Source organism: Trifolium pratense, linkage group LG1, assembly GCF_020283565.1.
Source record: "Trifolium pratense cultivar HEN17-A07 linkage group LG1, ARS_RC_1.1, whole genome shotgun sequence".
Lineage (NCBI taxonomy): Eukaryota > Viridiplantae > Streptophyta > Magnoliopsida > Fabales > Fabaceae > Trifolium > Trifolium pratense.
The window spans coordinates 51,006,415-51,019,802 of NC_060059.1; the positions used below are offsets into that span (position 1 = coordinate 51,006,415).

The window sequence follows — 13,388 nt, forward strand, 5'->3', positions numbered from 1 at the left end:
AGTAAACTTAAGAATCATACATAAAACACCTAAAAAATACACATAATTTCATTCTAATTATGAATTGTTTAGGTGGATGAATGAATTACGAAACATTTATACATGAAATCATGCTTATATATATCGGATAAATGAATTATGTATGAATTTATATCTAGAAATATCTAGGATGTGTTTGTTTTAAAAGCTATAAAAAAATATTTTGAGGAAAAGTGAGTTAGCAATATAGCATTCTCACATTTGGTCTTAGGTATTTTATATTCCCATATTTTAAAATGAAAATAATAAATCTGTAAAAAAAAAAAGGAAAGTAATTATTTTGTTCTTACAAAAGAATATTATTGAAAATTAATTTGTTTTTTGTCTATAAAATTGATACTCCAGTTAAACCTCGAATAACAATGTCAAAATTCTTACCTCTCTTTTTCTCTTTTCTTACAGTTCCAAGATGTTCTTCAATCAAAGCATGTTCATCTCAAAACCCTACTCTTCAATCGCAATTCGATCGGTGTGGTCTTCAAATCTCGAATCCGAATTCAAATTGATCCGTAGATTCATGGATACTCATCCAATCATATCCATGGACACTGAATTTCCCGGCGTCGTCGTCCGCCCTGACACCTCCGAGTTAACTTTCCATAACCGCGATTCCACCGCCCATTACTCGGTGCTTAAGGCGAATGTCGACGGCCTTAACCTAATTCAGGTCGGACTCACTCTCTCTGATGCTAATGGGAATCTCCCTAGCCTTGGGAGTTCTGAATTTTACATTTGGGAGTTTAATTTTAGTGATTTTGATGTTTCTCATGATATTCATAATCATGATTCGATTGAGCTTTTGCGCGCGCAAGGGATTGATTTCGATAAGAATAAGAAATTCGGTATTGATTCGGCTAAATTTGCTGAGTTGATGATGAGTTCTGGACTTGTTTGTAATGAGGATGTTAATTGGGTTACTTTTCATAGCGGTTATGATTTCGGTTACCTTGTGAAGGCATTGACGCAGCGCGCTTTGCCTGAAGGTCTCGCTGATTTTCTGCTTTTGGTTAAGGTTTATTTTGGTGATAGTGTTTATGATGTGAAGCATTTGATGAAATTCTGTGATGGTCTATTTGGTGGTTTGGATAGGGTTAGTAAGACTCTGAATGTCGACCGCGCTGTTGGGAAAAGTCATCAGGCTGGTTCTGATAGTTTGCTTACTCTTCATGCTTTCCGAAGGATTAAGGAGGTTCATTTTCGCAATGTTGAAGATGAACTGATCAAATATGCTGGTGTGTTGTATGGTTTAGAAAACATGGTGTGATGAATGGATAACATTGTTGTAGATTGTTTTATGTTTATGTTCAACATAAAGTGAAAAATTTTATACATTTGGGGTTATTAATGAAATTGGATGATAGATTTTCACCTATTCTTTGAATTATATGTCTTTGCCCCTGCTTTCCTCACTTGTGCGGATTTTCGGTATTACTCTTTTTGAAATTTATCTTTTGAAACTTTTGTGTGTTATGTGCTAAAGTAGGATGAGCTGTGAATAAATACTACTAATTAGAATATGGTAATGAGTTTGGATGGGAATGATTTAGATTAAGATTTTGCTTTTAATGCTCATGCAGTGATCAATTGTAAGTTCTTGCTGCCGTTTTTGCTTGAAAATACAGACTCAGACTGAGCTAGAAAGTTTTGGGTTTGGGTGCTAACCAGGAAATACATAGTTGCATGTCTATTTTATTAAATGGAGTTTTCATAAAAGATACAGATTTCATTCTTTTTTAGGAAATGAATTTTTCTCTTGTCCATGTAGTAGCTAATCCTTTGCTTGAATGGAAGCTATAGACGAGCTAAAATGGTTTGTACCTTCCATAAAATAATATTCGATTTGTATGTTATGGTATGACAATTAAAAAAATATTGTGTGGAATAATGAGTGATAGAACTAGAACTTGCATGATATTTAATGTAATGCCCTAATGTTGAGTGATTAATGAACTATCTATAATGATTTGTTGACATATCAAGTTAGAGTATAGTATTCTGGTAAGTGATATTTTAATAGATCAGTTTGGGAATGCTTTAATGTAAGTTAGAGTATAGTATTCTAGTATAGAATTTGCATGATATTTAATGTAATGCCCTAATGTTGAATGAGGAATGAACTATCTAATGATTTGTTGACATATAAAGTTAGAGTATAGTATTCTGGTAAGTAATATTTTAACGGATCAGTTTGGGAATGCTTTTGGATTTTACTATTACTTCTAGTTTGTGCTACGGTCAGAACTGTCCGGATAATTTCAAGCTTACTACAAGTGAGAATGTCTCTATGAAATCAAATTTAGGTTGTTGATGAAATCCTAGTGGGTACTAATTTGTGGTAAGTTTGAAAACTAGGACGCACCAATTCATTGTTTGATCTGCCGAAAGTTATGAATTAGGATACCTAAAGCACTCAGCAAAAATGCTTGTAGTGGATGGAAGGAAACAAGTTGATAAAGTGAGACGGCATGAACAAAACTCAAGAAATTGCCCCTGCTTTCCTCACTTGTGCGGATTTTCGGTATTACTATTTTTGCAATTTATCTTTTGAAACTTTTGTGTGTTATGTGCTAATGTAGGATGAGCAGTGAATAAACACTACTAATTAGAATATAGTAATGAGTTCGGTTGGGAATGATTTAGATTTAGATTTTGCTTTTAATACTCATGCTGTGATCAATTGTAAGTTCTTGATGCCCTTTTTGCTTGAAAATATGGACTGAGACTGAACTAGAAAGTTTTGGGTTTGGGTGCTAACTAGGAAATACATAGTTGCATATCTAATTTATTATATAGAATTTTCATAGAAGAGGCATATTCAATCCATGTAGTAGCTAATCCTTTGCTTGAATGGAAGCTATATATGAGCTAAAATGATTTGCACCTTCCATAAATTAATATACGATTTGTATGTTATGGCATGACATTTAAATAAATATTGTGTGGAATAATGAATGATAGAACTAGAACCTGCATGATATTTAATGTAATGCTCTAATGTTGAATGAGGAATGAACTATCTAATGATTTGTTGACATATAAAGTTAGAGTATAGTATTATGGTAAGTGATATTTTAAATGGATCAGTTTGGGAATGCTTTTGGATTTTACTATTACTTCTAGTCTGTGCTATGGTCAGAACTGTCCGGATAATTTCAAGCTTACTACAAGTGAGAATGTCTCTCTGTAATCAAATTCAGGTTACTGGTGAAATCCTAGTGGGTACTAATTTGTGGTAAGTTTGAAAACTAGGATGCCCCAATTTGTTGTTTAACATATGATTGGATGACCATATGAGCTAGTTAGCAAATCATCAAACTCGGAAACATGAATGATAGCTGAAAATTAAAGAAGCATAATCAGAAAACAAGAATGGAAAAGAAGATGTAAGTTTTTTTTTTTTTTGAAGTTGGAAAATTATATTCACTGGAGAGAGGTAGACAGGTGTGTTCTGTTGCTACCGCAGATGAAAGGTTTACAAGTTTTTCGCTATTTATTCTTATAAATTAGTAAGTTGCTTACAATTTTTCCTACATGTCCAGCAGTTTAAAATTTATTGTGGCTCATTTTTTTTTGTAAGTGGCTGTCAATTACTCTTCTTCCTAACAGATATATGGATAATTGAAATGATAAATATTTTATTTTGAAGCATTTTATTATTTTCGTTGTTTGTAGATATATGAAGAAATTCTCATGTAGATTATGTCCTTTTTAATATTGGTAGAGTACCAATTAATTTATTAAAACATAAACATACTTGGCAAGTGAGGCACAACGGAAACTATTATCATGTTGGTACCCATCAATTAACAACAGTAGACAAAAATAGTTGCTTCTTCTGCACATGGTGCGATGTTTACTGAAAACTGTTGTTTTACGTGTCCAATGTATGTTCATTGATTTATAAATTTATTTCTATGGTATTTCAGACTCACCTATTTAAGGTCTATTTCAGTATTTGGATTCTTACTATGTTTTTAAGTTGCAATAATTGCAGCATAATTGAAGAGAGTGTAAATGGATGATATGATTCGATTGCGACATGTTTCTTGGATTTCGGATGGCTTCTAATTTTTTGGTTGCAAAAACTGAATAATGGAAGAATATGGCATAGTAATATGTCCATTCATTTGCAACATGTTTCTTAGATTTGGGACGACTTCATCATTGGCCTGCGATGAAGACTGCATTTTGTGTTGCGGAGCATATATGGTAAGTCCTATTATAACAATTTTGAAATCTAACTGTTGGTTTTGATTTATTGTTTAAAAAATTTCTCTCCATAATATAGTAGCTTATACAACCTTTCTAGAATTCAATAAATGAAAAGTGAGTTGAAGAGTTGTTGGTTATGTTATGTACACTTGGAGACGATGTTTTGCAGCAAGCCTCAATTAATTAAACAAAATAACGAACATGTGAGAAGCTTACACGACATTGGGACAAGATCTATGAAAATTTTCTATTCCGTAGGTATCAATGTTAATTTTATACCCTTGCGGAAGATAGCGATGAAGTTTGATAAACACTTTGACTATAGATTCTCTTATAATTACTAGTGTCAAAACTGGAGCAAAAAAATAAAAATAAAACTGGAGCTAATCATCGTTACTCCATGCTGCATTTTTATACAACATTTATTGTATGCTACTTTTTATGTATTTCAACCTTTTTAAATTTTTTGCTTGTTGAGTGCGTTTGATTTGCTAAACAATAAGAGTGGACAAGACAACTCTAGTTGTACTCTGTGTTTGATTTTAAAACTGTTTCTTGGACCGGACAAATTAGGGGGCAAGAGATGCGACAAGAATTGAAATTTTTGTCTCTTACTAAACCACAAGACAACTTTTTGTCCCAAGTGCAAGTTGTCTAAATATCAATATAACCTTTTCTCTACCAAACATCTAACAAGACAAAGTGTTGTTCAATACTTAAAGTTTGTGTTGTGTTGTACTCCCTCTGTTACATATTATAAGCAAAAAAATACTTTTTAGGTTCATTGAATAATTGATGTATCTGGTCTATAATATGGACCAGATACATCAATTATTCAATGAACCTAAAAAGTTATTTTGCTTATAATATATAACGGAGAGGGAGTACTGTCCAATGCTTACCTTTTGCAAGTCAAACGAATCTGTTTTGTTATTTATGTTTGTAAGCGGGAATACTTCTTATTGCATTGCAGGATTAACACAAGACACAGTCATGTAGATTATATCCTTTGCTTATTGTTCAAACCATTTTCTTTTTCTATTCTTCTCTTAGCTTATTCACTTGATTTTTCATTTTCCACACTCAGTGAAATCTTACATGCCTTTTCATTTTCCAAATCCCTCACTACTAGACCAAACCTAGTGGCTTTTTTGAACTCATTTTTAATACTATTTTTTTGTTTATTTTTATCCAAGTGTTATTCTTTTTTCTTTTTTTATTTAAAAAAAATTGTTTTTGTTTTTCAATTTCTTTTCTAAATTTAAAGTAGTGATGATTATATTTTCTCAAAATTATTATTGATTCTTTATTGTAAAGAGAGAAATATGTAAAATGTGATAATAAATAATTAAATTTATTAGGAGACAAGTGAATTCGGTTGCTCACTCTTTAGCTAGGGCGGCCAATTCTTGGACTAGTTTCCATAGATTTGAGATTATTCCTTCATGTATTGAACTTTTGATAATTAATGAAATGCATTAAGTTTGTTTGGTTCAAAAAAAAAATTTTAATTTATTATAATAAAATTAAAAATACAAATAAATATCAAAAGTAAGTTTTCTTGATATATATATATAAAAATTAAGTGAAAAAATATATGTATAAATAACTTTAAAAGGAAAATAATAAAGAAACGTATGTAATAATAATATTTTTTTCTCCTTACAAAGATTATCATTTATAAGAGCCTTTTTGACTAAATTATTTATAAAATGTAAACCTCGATGTCTTAATCCTTACCTCTCTTATTGATAAAAAACAATTCTTATATCTTTTTTCTTTTCTTACAGTTCTAGATTGTTCTTCTCTCAAAGCATGATAATCTCAAAACCCTCCTCTTCCATTGTAATTCGATCGGTGTGGTCCTATAACCTTGAATCAGAATTCAAGTTGATTGGTTCATTAGTCGATTCCTATCCAATCATCTCCATGGACACTGAATTTCCTGGCACTGTCGTCTTCCCTGACACCACAGACTTATCCTTCCATAACCGCGGTTCCGCTGCCCATTACTCTGTGTTGAAGGCCAATGTCGACGGCCTTAATCTTATTCAAGTTGGAATGACTCTTTCCGATGCTAAAGGGAATCTCCCAAGCCTCGGAACATCTAAATTTTTCATCTGGGAGTTCAATTTTTGTGATTTTGATGTTTCTCATGATATCCATAATCATGATTCTATTGAGCTTTTGCGCGGTCAAGGTATTGATTTTGATAGGAATAAGAAATTCGGTATTGATTCAGTGAACTTTGCTGAGCTGATGATGAGTTCTGGACTTGTTTGTAATGAGGATGTTAGCTGGGTTACTTTTCATAGCGGTTATGATTTTGGGTACCTTGTGAAGGCATTGACGCAGTGCGCTTTGCCTGAAGGTCTTGCTGAGTTTCTGATTTTGGTTAAAGTTTATTTCGGTGATAGTGTTTATGATGTGAAGCACTTGGCGAAATTCTGTGATGGTCTTTATGGTGGTTTGGATAGGGTTAGCAAAACTCTGAATGTTGACCGTGCTGTTGGGAAGAGTCATCAGGCTGGTTCCGATAGTTTGCTGACTATTCGTGCATTCCGAAGGATTAAGGAGGTTCACTTTGGCAATGTTGATGATGAACTGATCAAGTATGCTGGTGTGTTGTATGGTTTAGAAAACATGGTGTGATGGAAATATGTTGTAGATTGTTTTTATGTTTATTTTCAACATAAAGTGAAAATCATAGACATTTGGGGTTATTAATAAAATTGAATGGATTTTCAACTATTCTTTGAATTATATGCCTTTGCACCTGCTTTTCTTTCTTGAGTAAATTTTTGGTGTTAATATTTTGAAATTTTGATCAAGTTGCTAGGAATTGACATTTTAAAACTAGAGTGTTATTACTGATGTAGGATGAGTAGTGAATAGCTACTAGTACTACTAGTTAGAAATAGAATACGGCAACGTGTTGGGAATGATTTATATTTTGCTCTTAATGCTCAAGCGTGATCATCAACGGTAAGTTCTTCATGCTGTTTTTTACATAGTTACATACCATTTATAAAATAAATTTTTCATAGAGGAGACAGATTTCATCCTTTTTAAGGAAATGAATAATTGCTCCTGTGCAATTAGTAGTTAATCCTTTGCTTGAATGGAAGATTTGGATCTTTCACAAATTCATAATAGTGTAAGATTTGTATGTTATGATATTTAACAACATATTGTGTGGAATAATGAGTGATGGCATTACAACTTGTATGATATTTAATGTAATGCTCTAATGTAGAATGAGAAGTGAACTATCTAATGATTTGTTGATCTATCAAGTTTTGAGTTTACGGTAATCTGGTAAGTGTGTTTTTCATGGCTCAGTTTGGGAATGCTTTTGGATTTTATTATTACTTTTGGTCAGTGTTGTGGTCAGAACTGTCCTGATAGTTACAGGCATGCTACAAGTGAGAATGTTTCTATGCAGTCAAAATCAGGTTGTTGATGAAATCTTGCTGTGTAATAATTTGCGGCAAGTTTGAAAACTAGGGACGCACCAATTCGTTGTTTAATTTACAGAAAGTTATGAATTAGGATAGCTAAAGTACTCTCAACTCAGCAAACTCAGCAAAAATGTCTCTAGCGGTTGAAGATGGAAGGAAACAAGTTGATAGAGCGAGTCGGCATGAATAATACTCAACAAATTGATAAAGCAACATGTTTCATAACTCAAGAGTCTCGTCTATTCAGCAATGACAACAGAAGCTGAAAAGATTGAACTGAACATATCGACAAACTCCAGAAACATTGTTTGTAACAAATGAAGATGAAAGACAATGACAGAGCATAATTCATTTTTCACGGTTTGAAAGTGAATGCTTTAGTATACTGTATACATACGGTAACGGAAGATAGTTCCAAATGGATGTAGATGGAAGACCAAATGAGTGATCATGTCATCAAACTCAGCAAACATGAATGATAGCTGAAATGAAAGAAGCATAATCAGAAAACAAGAAGAAAGGAAAGGAAAGGAAGTTGGAAGTTTCATTTTGAAGAGGGAAAATTGTCTTTACTGGAGAGAGGAAGACAGGTGTGTTCTGCTGCTACCTCAGATGACAGGTTTACAAGTTTTCAATATTTATTCTTATAAATTCATAAGTTGCTTTTTTTTAGTATTTTATTTTGAAGGTTTTTATTTTCGTTGTTTGTAGATATATGAAGAAATTCCGATGTAGATTGTGTCCTTTTTATTGTTAAAATATAAGCTATGAATCACGAACACCAAACACGACACCGATACTGACACGTCGACACGGATAATAGTTTGAGAATTGACATAATTCAATGTAATCATTAGTGTTGGTGTCGTGTCGGGCACCAGCGCGTGTCTGACACCAGGACACGCCTAATCCGAGGAGTGTCCGTGCTTCATATAAGCATACTTGGCATGGCAGGCATACCGGAAACTATTGTGAACCCAGTACCCATCAATAACAACCGCAAACAAAATTATTTGCTTCTTCTGCATATGGTGTGATATTTACTGAAAACTGTTGTGTATCCAATGCATGTTCATTGATTCATAAATTTATTTCTACAATATACTATCAAACTCATTAACTCACCCATTTAAGGTGTATTTCAGTATTTGGATTTCTACTATCTTTGGGTAGCAATAAGTACAGCATAATTGAAGTGAGCATAAATGGATGATATGATTCAATTGCGACATGTTTCTTAGATTTTAGATGACTACGTTTTTTCGGGTTGAAAAGACTGAATAAAGGCAGAATCTAGCATGGTATTAGGTCCAATCAACTGCAACATGTTTTTTTATGTTTTCTCTCTGGGCCTCCCGTGTATCTTTTATACCCCAAAATATTACAATTTTGCCCTGGATAAAAACTTCGGTTCGCAGAAACCAAAGTTTTTTCTAGTTTAAATTCAAGGAAAATTCGGTTAACAAAAACCGAAAATTTTTTCAAGGCAAAAAAAAAATCAATTCATAGCAACCGAAGTTTTTATTAAAGAGCAAAAAAGTAAAATCCAGGGGGAAAAAGAACATGAGGAGCCTAAAGAAAAAACATCATATTTTTTAGATTTGGGATGACTTCATCAATGGCCTGCGGAAGAAGACCGCATTTTGCTGGGAAGAGCATATATGGCAAGTCCAATTACAACATCCAGTTGTCTTTCCTTTCCTTGCAGTTGGTCCATTTTTGAAATTTAACTGTCTGTTTCAAAATTCTTTTCTCCATAATCAAGTTGTTTGTACAACATCTATAGAATTAATCAAATGAAAAGTGAGCTAAAGAATTATTAGTTATGTACTTCTCGTTATAATCTCTCACTTGTTCTTTGCGGATGACTTCATTATGTTCGGAAAAATCTATTTTTAAAAATACAAAGAAAAAAATCTATTTTTTAAAGTTGAAACAATCAGGCTCTACATATCCCTGCCAAACTTGGAACAAAATATTAAGTAATATCTCCATCCGTGAATCCAACAATAATTGTCGGTTGTCACATTTAACAATTTACGTAGATTAAAAAATATGACAAAAAATCAACATTGAATTGATGTAAGTGGTAACAAATTTGGATTTTTAAGTAAGTGATTAAAGATTTGATCTCCGGCTCTTATATATATATATATATATATATATATATATATATATATATATATATATATATATATATATATATATATATATATATGAAGAAAATTCAGTTGAGAGAGAATTTATCTCATGTGCCCACTATTATTTAATTCATTCTTCTTTTGATTTTTTATACTTGTGTGGGTGAGTGCTACGGTGAACCACATTCATAAGTGTTTTACTGTAGATCAGTATTTAAAATTATTAGAATTTTTGTTTGTTTTTTTGTTTTTTTATATAGAAAATTATCAGAAATTCTAACTACGGTCGACAATACTCTTTAGAAGTAAAAATTTATTACTCTCATCGTCTTTACCGTTAAAATATTTTCATGATTGACATCCGTTCAATACAAGTTATATCTTTATTTATTTATTTATTTTGTTTTAATCAAACTGTTATTTATTTAATCATTATCTCAATCATAAAAATGACGATGACTATTAACTTATACTTGTAAACAATGCCCCCACTTAAAATTTTAATTATTTTTTAATCACCGACACTCGAAAATCAAAATATTACCCTTATGTGTGGTGTCCAAACAGAATTGGGCTTGCGATTATTTTTGTGTCTTTGGCCAACTAAAATAATGTTGTCCCTAAGTAATTGGAAATTTTAATCCTATCAATTTATTTATTTATTTTTTCTACGAAACTACTATTACATTTATATATCGATTATCTATTAAATAACTTATTATATTTTATTAATCAAATAAAATTTTGTTTATAAAAATCCATCCCTTATATGTTTTCTCTCTCGATTGTTTTCATATATTCTTTAATATTTTTTTCTTTTTCTTTCTTTCTTTCTTTCTTTCTTTCTTTCTTTCTTTCTTTCTTTCTTTCTTTCTTTCTTTCTTCTTTGTGCACACTTGCATAAAAATAAATGGCAGTTTTAAAAATGTGCGAGTACAGAAATTGTTACCACTGTGCAAATAATAATGTTATATTTGTTGGGTTCAATTATTTTCTATACACTTTAAAAAGTATAGCAATGGATAAGATCATAACTCTCGAAGATGTATTTAAGTCAAAATTCAAATTTTGACTCAAAAATATTAATGTTGACTAAAAAAATATTATATCCGTTGCTTTTATGAGAGATAATTTTATTAATTAACTGTTGTATCCGGTCTATAATATGAATCAAATACATCAATTATTTAATAAATTTAAAATATAAATTGTCTGTTATAAAAAGAAGCAAAGGTAGTATGAAGTATCTCTTTATATTGTCTTATTTTATGGTTTTTTTTTTGGGTAGATAGATAAGATTTGAATCCTAATAATAATGTTGACCTAATAATTTTGATATTTCTGCAAGTTGAGCTATAATTTTTTTTTTTTAGCTACAATTTATAAACTCTTATTTTATGGTTTTTATTACTCCAAGTATATGGAGTTACTATCACAATAGATAATGATAATAATAAATAGGACTGAATTACATTTATTTCTATAAACCGTAAGAATTTAATACAAAGCAAAATTGAGTTGACTCTACAAACAAACAAAAACCACATTCAATAGTTATAGTTAATAAGAGGTAATCTAATTAATCTTTGGTCAAAAAAAAGAAAAGAAAAGAGGTAATCTAATCTTGTTTTTCTTCTCCCACCGTGTGCTTTTAAATTGTTCCCCCCAAACCTCATTTCTCATTCAACAATCACTTTCACTCACTCACTTCCCATTAAAACCTTCATAAATCCTCAACAACTATTTTCCATTATTTTTTTCTCTCTCTCTTTTTCCTAAAACCATAATGGTGAAAAAATTGAAGTTTCTTTCTCTTTTCAAAAAATCCTCTTCATCATGGACTTGGCCATCTTGCAACCAACCACAAACCCTTTCTTTTAGAGCCAACAAAAATGACACCGTATTCAAATCCATTAACCCAACTTTTGTAGACTCATGCACAAACAAAGAGATTCTAGAAACTTCTGATTCTAGATTAACTGAATTTTCTTATGAGGATTTCAAAGAAAATAATGTTAATTCAATTGAGACAGTGATTCATGGTTTGAGTTCGGATCGACTTTTCTTTGAACCGAACGAAACAAGCTCAATATTAAAGATCAAAGAAATAATTAATATTTCGTCTAATGGAATAGTTAGCAACAACAACAATAATAATAGCTTATTATTACCATTGGAAAACACCGTTGAGTTTCCAATGGTTTCGCGAAATCCTTATGAAGATTTCAAAGACTCGATTGTGGAAATGGTCGAGGCTCATGGCGTTAACAATTGGGAAACTTTGGAAAATCTTTTGAGTTGGTATTTGGAAGTTAATGAGAAAAGCAATCATGGATTTATTATTGATGCTTTTTTTAATTTATTTGTTGAATTTAATCATGATTCACCAAATTGTTCTCCTTTATCAATTCAGAGTTGTTCTTCTCTTGATTCTTTGTGGAGCATACCTTGTGTTTCTTCTTATAGTTCACCTTTGTAAGTTAAGAATATATAATTATATATGGAAAAGATTGTGATTGAAGACAAAGATTGTCCTTAGAATTAATGCACAATAGCACAATTGTTGGCTAGACTTTACTTATACTTCAAACTCTGAATTGTTTGTAATATAAATTAATAGTGCACAATAGCACAATTTTGAGAAGTAAACTTCCTTTATGATAAGTTATATGAAACTATGATGAATTAATAGTGAAGACTTCCAAATCTCAAGTATTATTTTTTCTTCTATTTTCGCTACCTCTCCCACAATTTGTGTTATTGTATTATTTCAAGTATGTGTTTAATTCCTCATAGTTTAATTGTGTTCGTCGTTGCAGTTTTTTTTTTTTAATAGTATATAACAATGTTATTAGTTTTTCTCTTTGTCATGTCATGACTTGAATCTTGGATCTCCAACTCCTTATAACTCATAACTTAACTAGTTTAACCAGTTGAGCTACTCATCCCACACGTTCGTTGTTGAGGTTGATAAAAAGTTTTTCTTTTTTTTCTGTCACAGTGTCACTCTTTATCGAAAATGGATCCTATCAACTTTAAAAAAAATTGAGAAATGTGAAGTCTAAACCATTTAAATTATAAAAAGAGAATAAAATTGGAATTTGAAAAAAAAATGAGAGAAGGTAAGAGTTGAAATGTAAAAATTGAAAAAAAAAATTGAGGGAGAAAAAATGAAGAGGATCCATTTTTCTTTTTATCGGTGGACATTTCTATCTTTTGACTTAATTATAATGTATTTTTATATATGATTGTAATTTCTATAAATTTTTTTTTTATAGTTTCATAATGAAGAAATTTTATTAATTTTTTTTTTTTGTTTTTTTACAGTTTCATACGGAAGAAAATGAGGGTAAGGAGAGTCTGGAGAGATGTGGAATAATAAGAGAGACTGGGCTTGACTCAATCTTGGCTAGTGCAAAGGAGACTGAAATAGTGGTGTGAATAACAATATGTTCATAATTGCATTTTTATTGAACTAAAACAATTTTTGTTATTGTGTTTTTTTTTTTTAATAATTAACAGATGATAATTAATT

General features: G+C 31.0%; 2 protein-coding genes across 2 annotated transcripts; both read left to right on the forward strand.

Moving 5' to 3' along the window:
- The first annotated feature begins 448 nt into the window (after positions 1-448).
- LOC123903280 (probable CCR4-associated factor 1 homolog 11) lies at positions 449-1,368 on the forward strand. Its single transcript, XM_045953229.1, has one exon. It carries the CDS (start codon positions 449-451, stop codon positions 1,301-1,303), a length of 855 nt encoding a protein of 284 aa, XP_045809185.1. The 3' UTR covers positions 1,304-1,368.
- LOC123903279 (probable CCR4-associated factor 1 homolog 11) lies at positions 486-7,292 on the forward strand. The gene is made up of 2 exons (XM_045953228.1): positions 486-4,248; positions 6,042-7,292. Exons 1-2 carry the CDS (start codon positions 4,214-4,216, stop codon positions 6,901-6,903), a joined length of 897 nt encoding a protein of 298 aa, XP_045809184.1. The 5' UTR covers positions 486-4,213; the 3' UTR covers positions 6,904-7,292.
- Positions 7,293-13,388: the final 6,096 nt, after the last annotated feature.

Coding starts and splice junctions, on each gene's coding strand:
- LOC123903280 (XM_045953229.1), top strand. CDS start 449: ATGTTCTTCAATCAAAGCATGTTCATCTCAAAACCCTACTCTTCAATC.
- LOC123903279 (XM_045953228.1), top strand. CDS start 4,214: ATGAAGACTGCATTTTGTGTTGCGGAGCATATATG. Junction 4,249..6,041: donor TGTGTTGCGGAGCATATATG/GTAAGTCCTATT, acceptor CTTTTCTTACAG/TTCTAGATTGTTCTTCTCTC.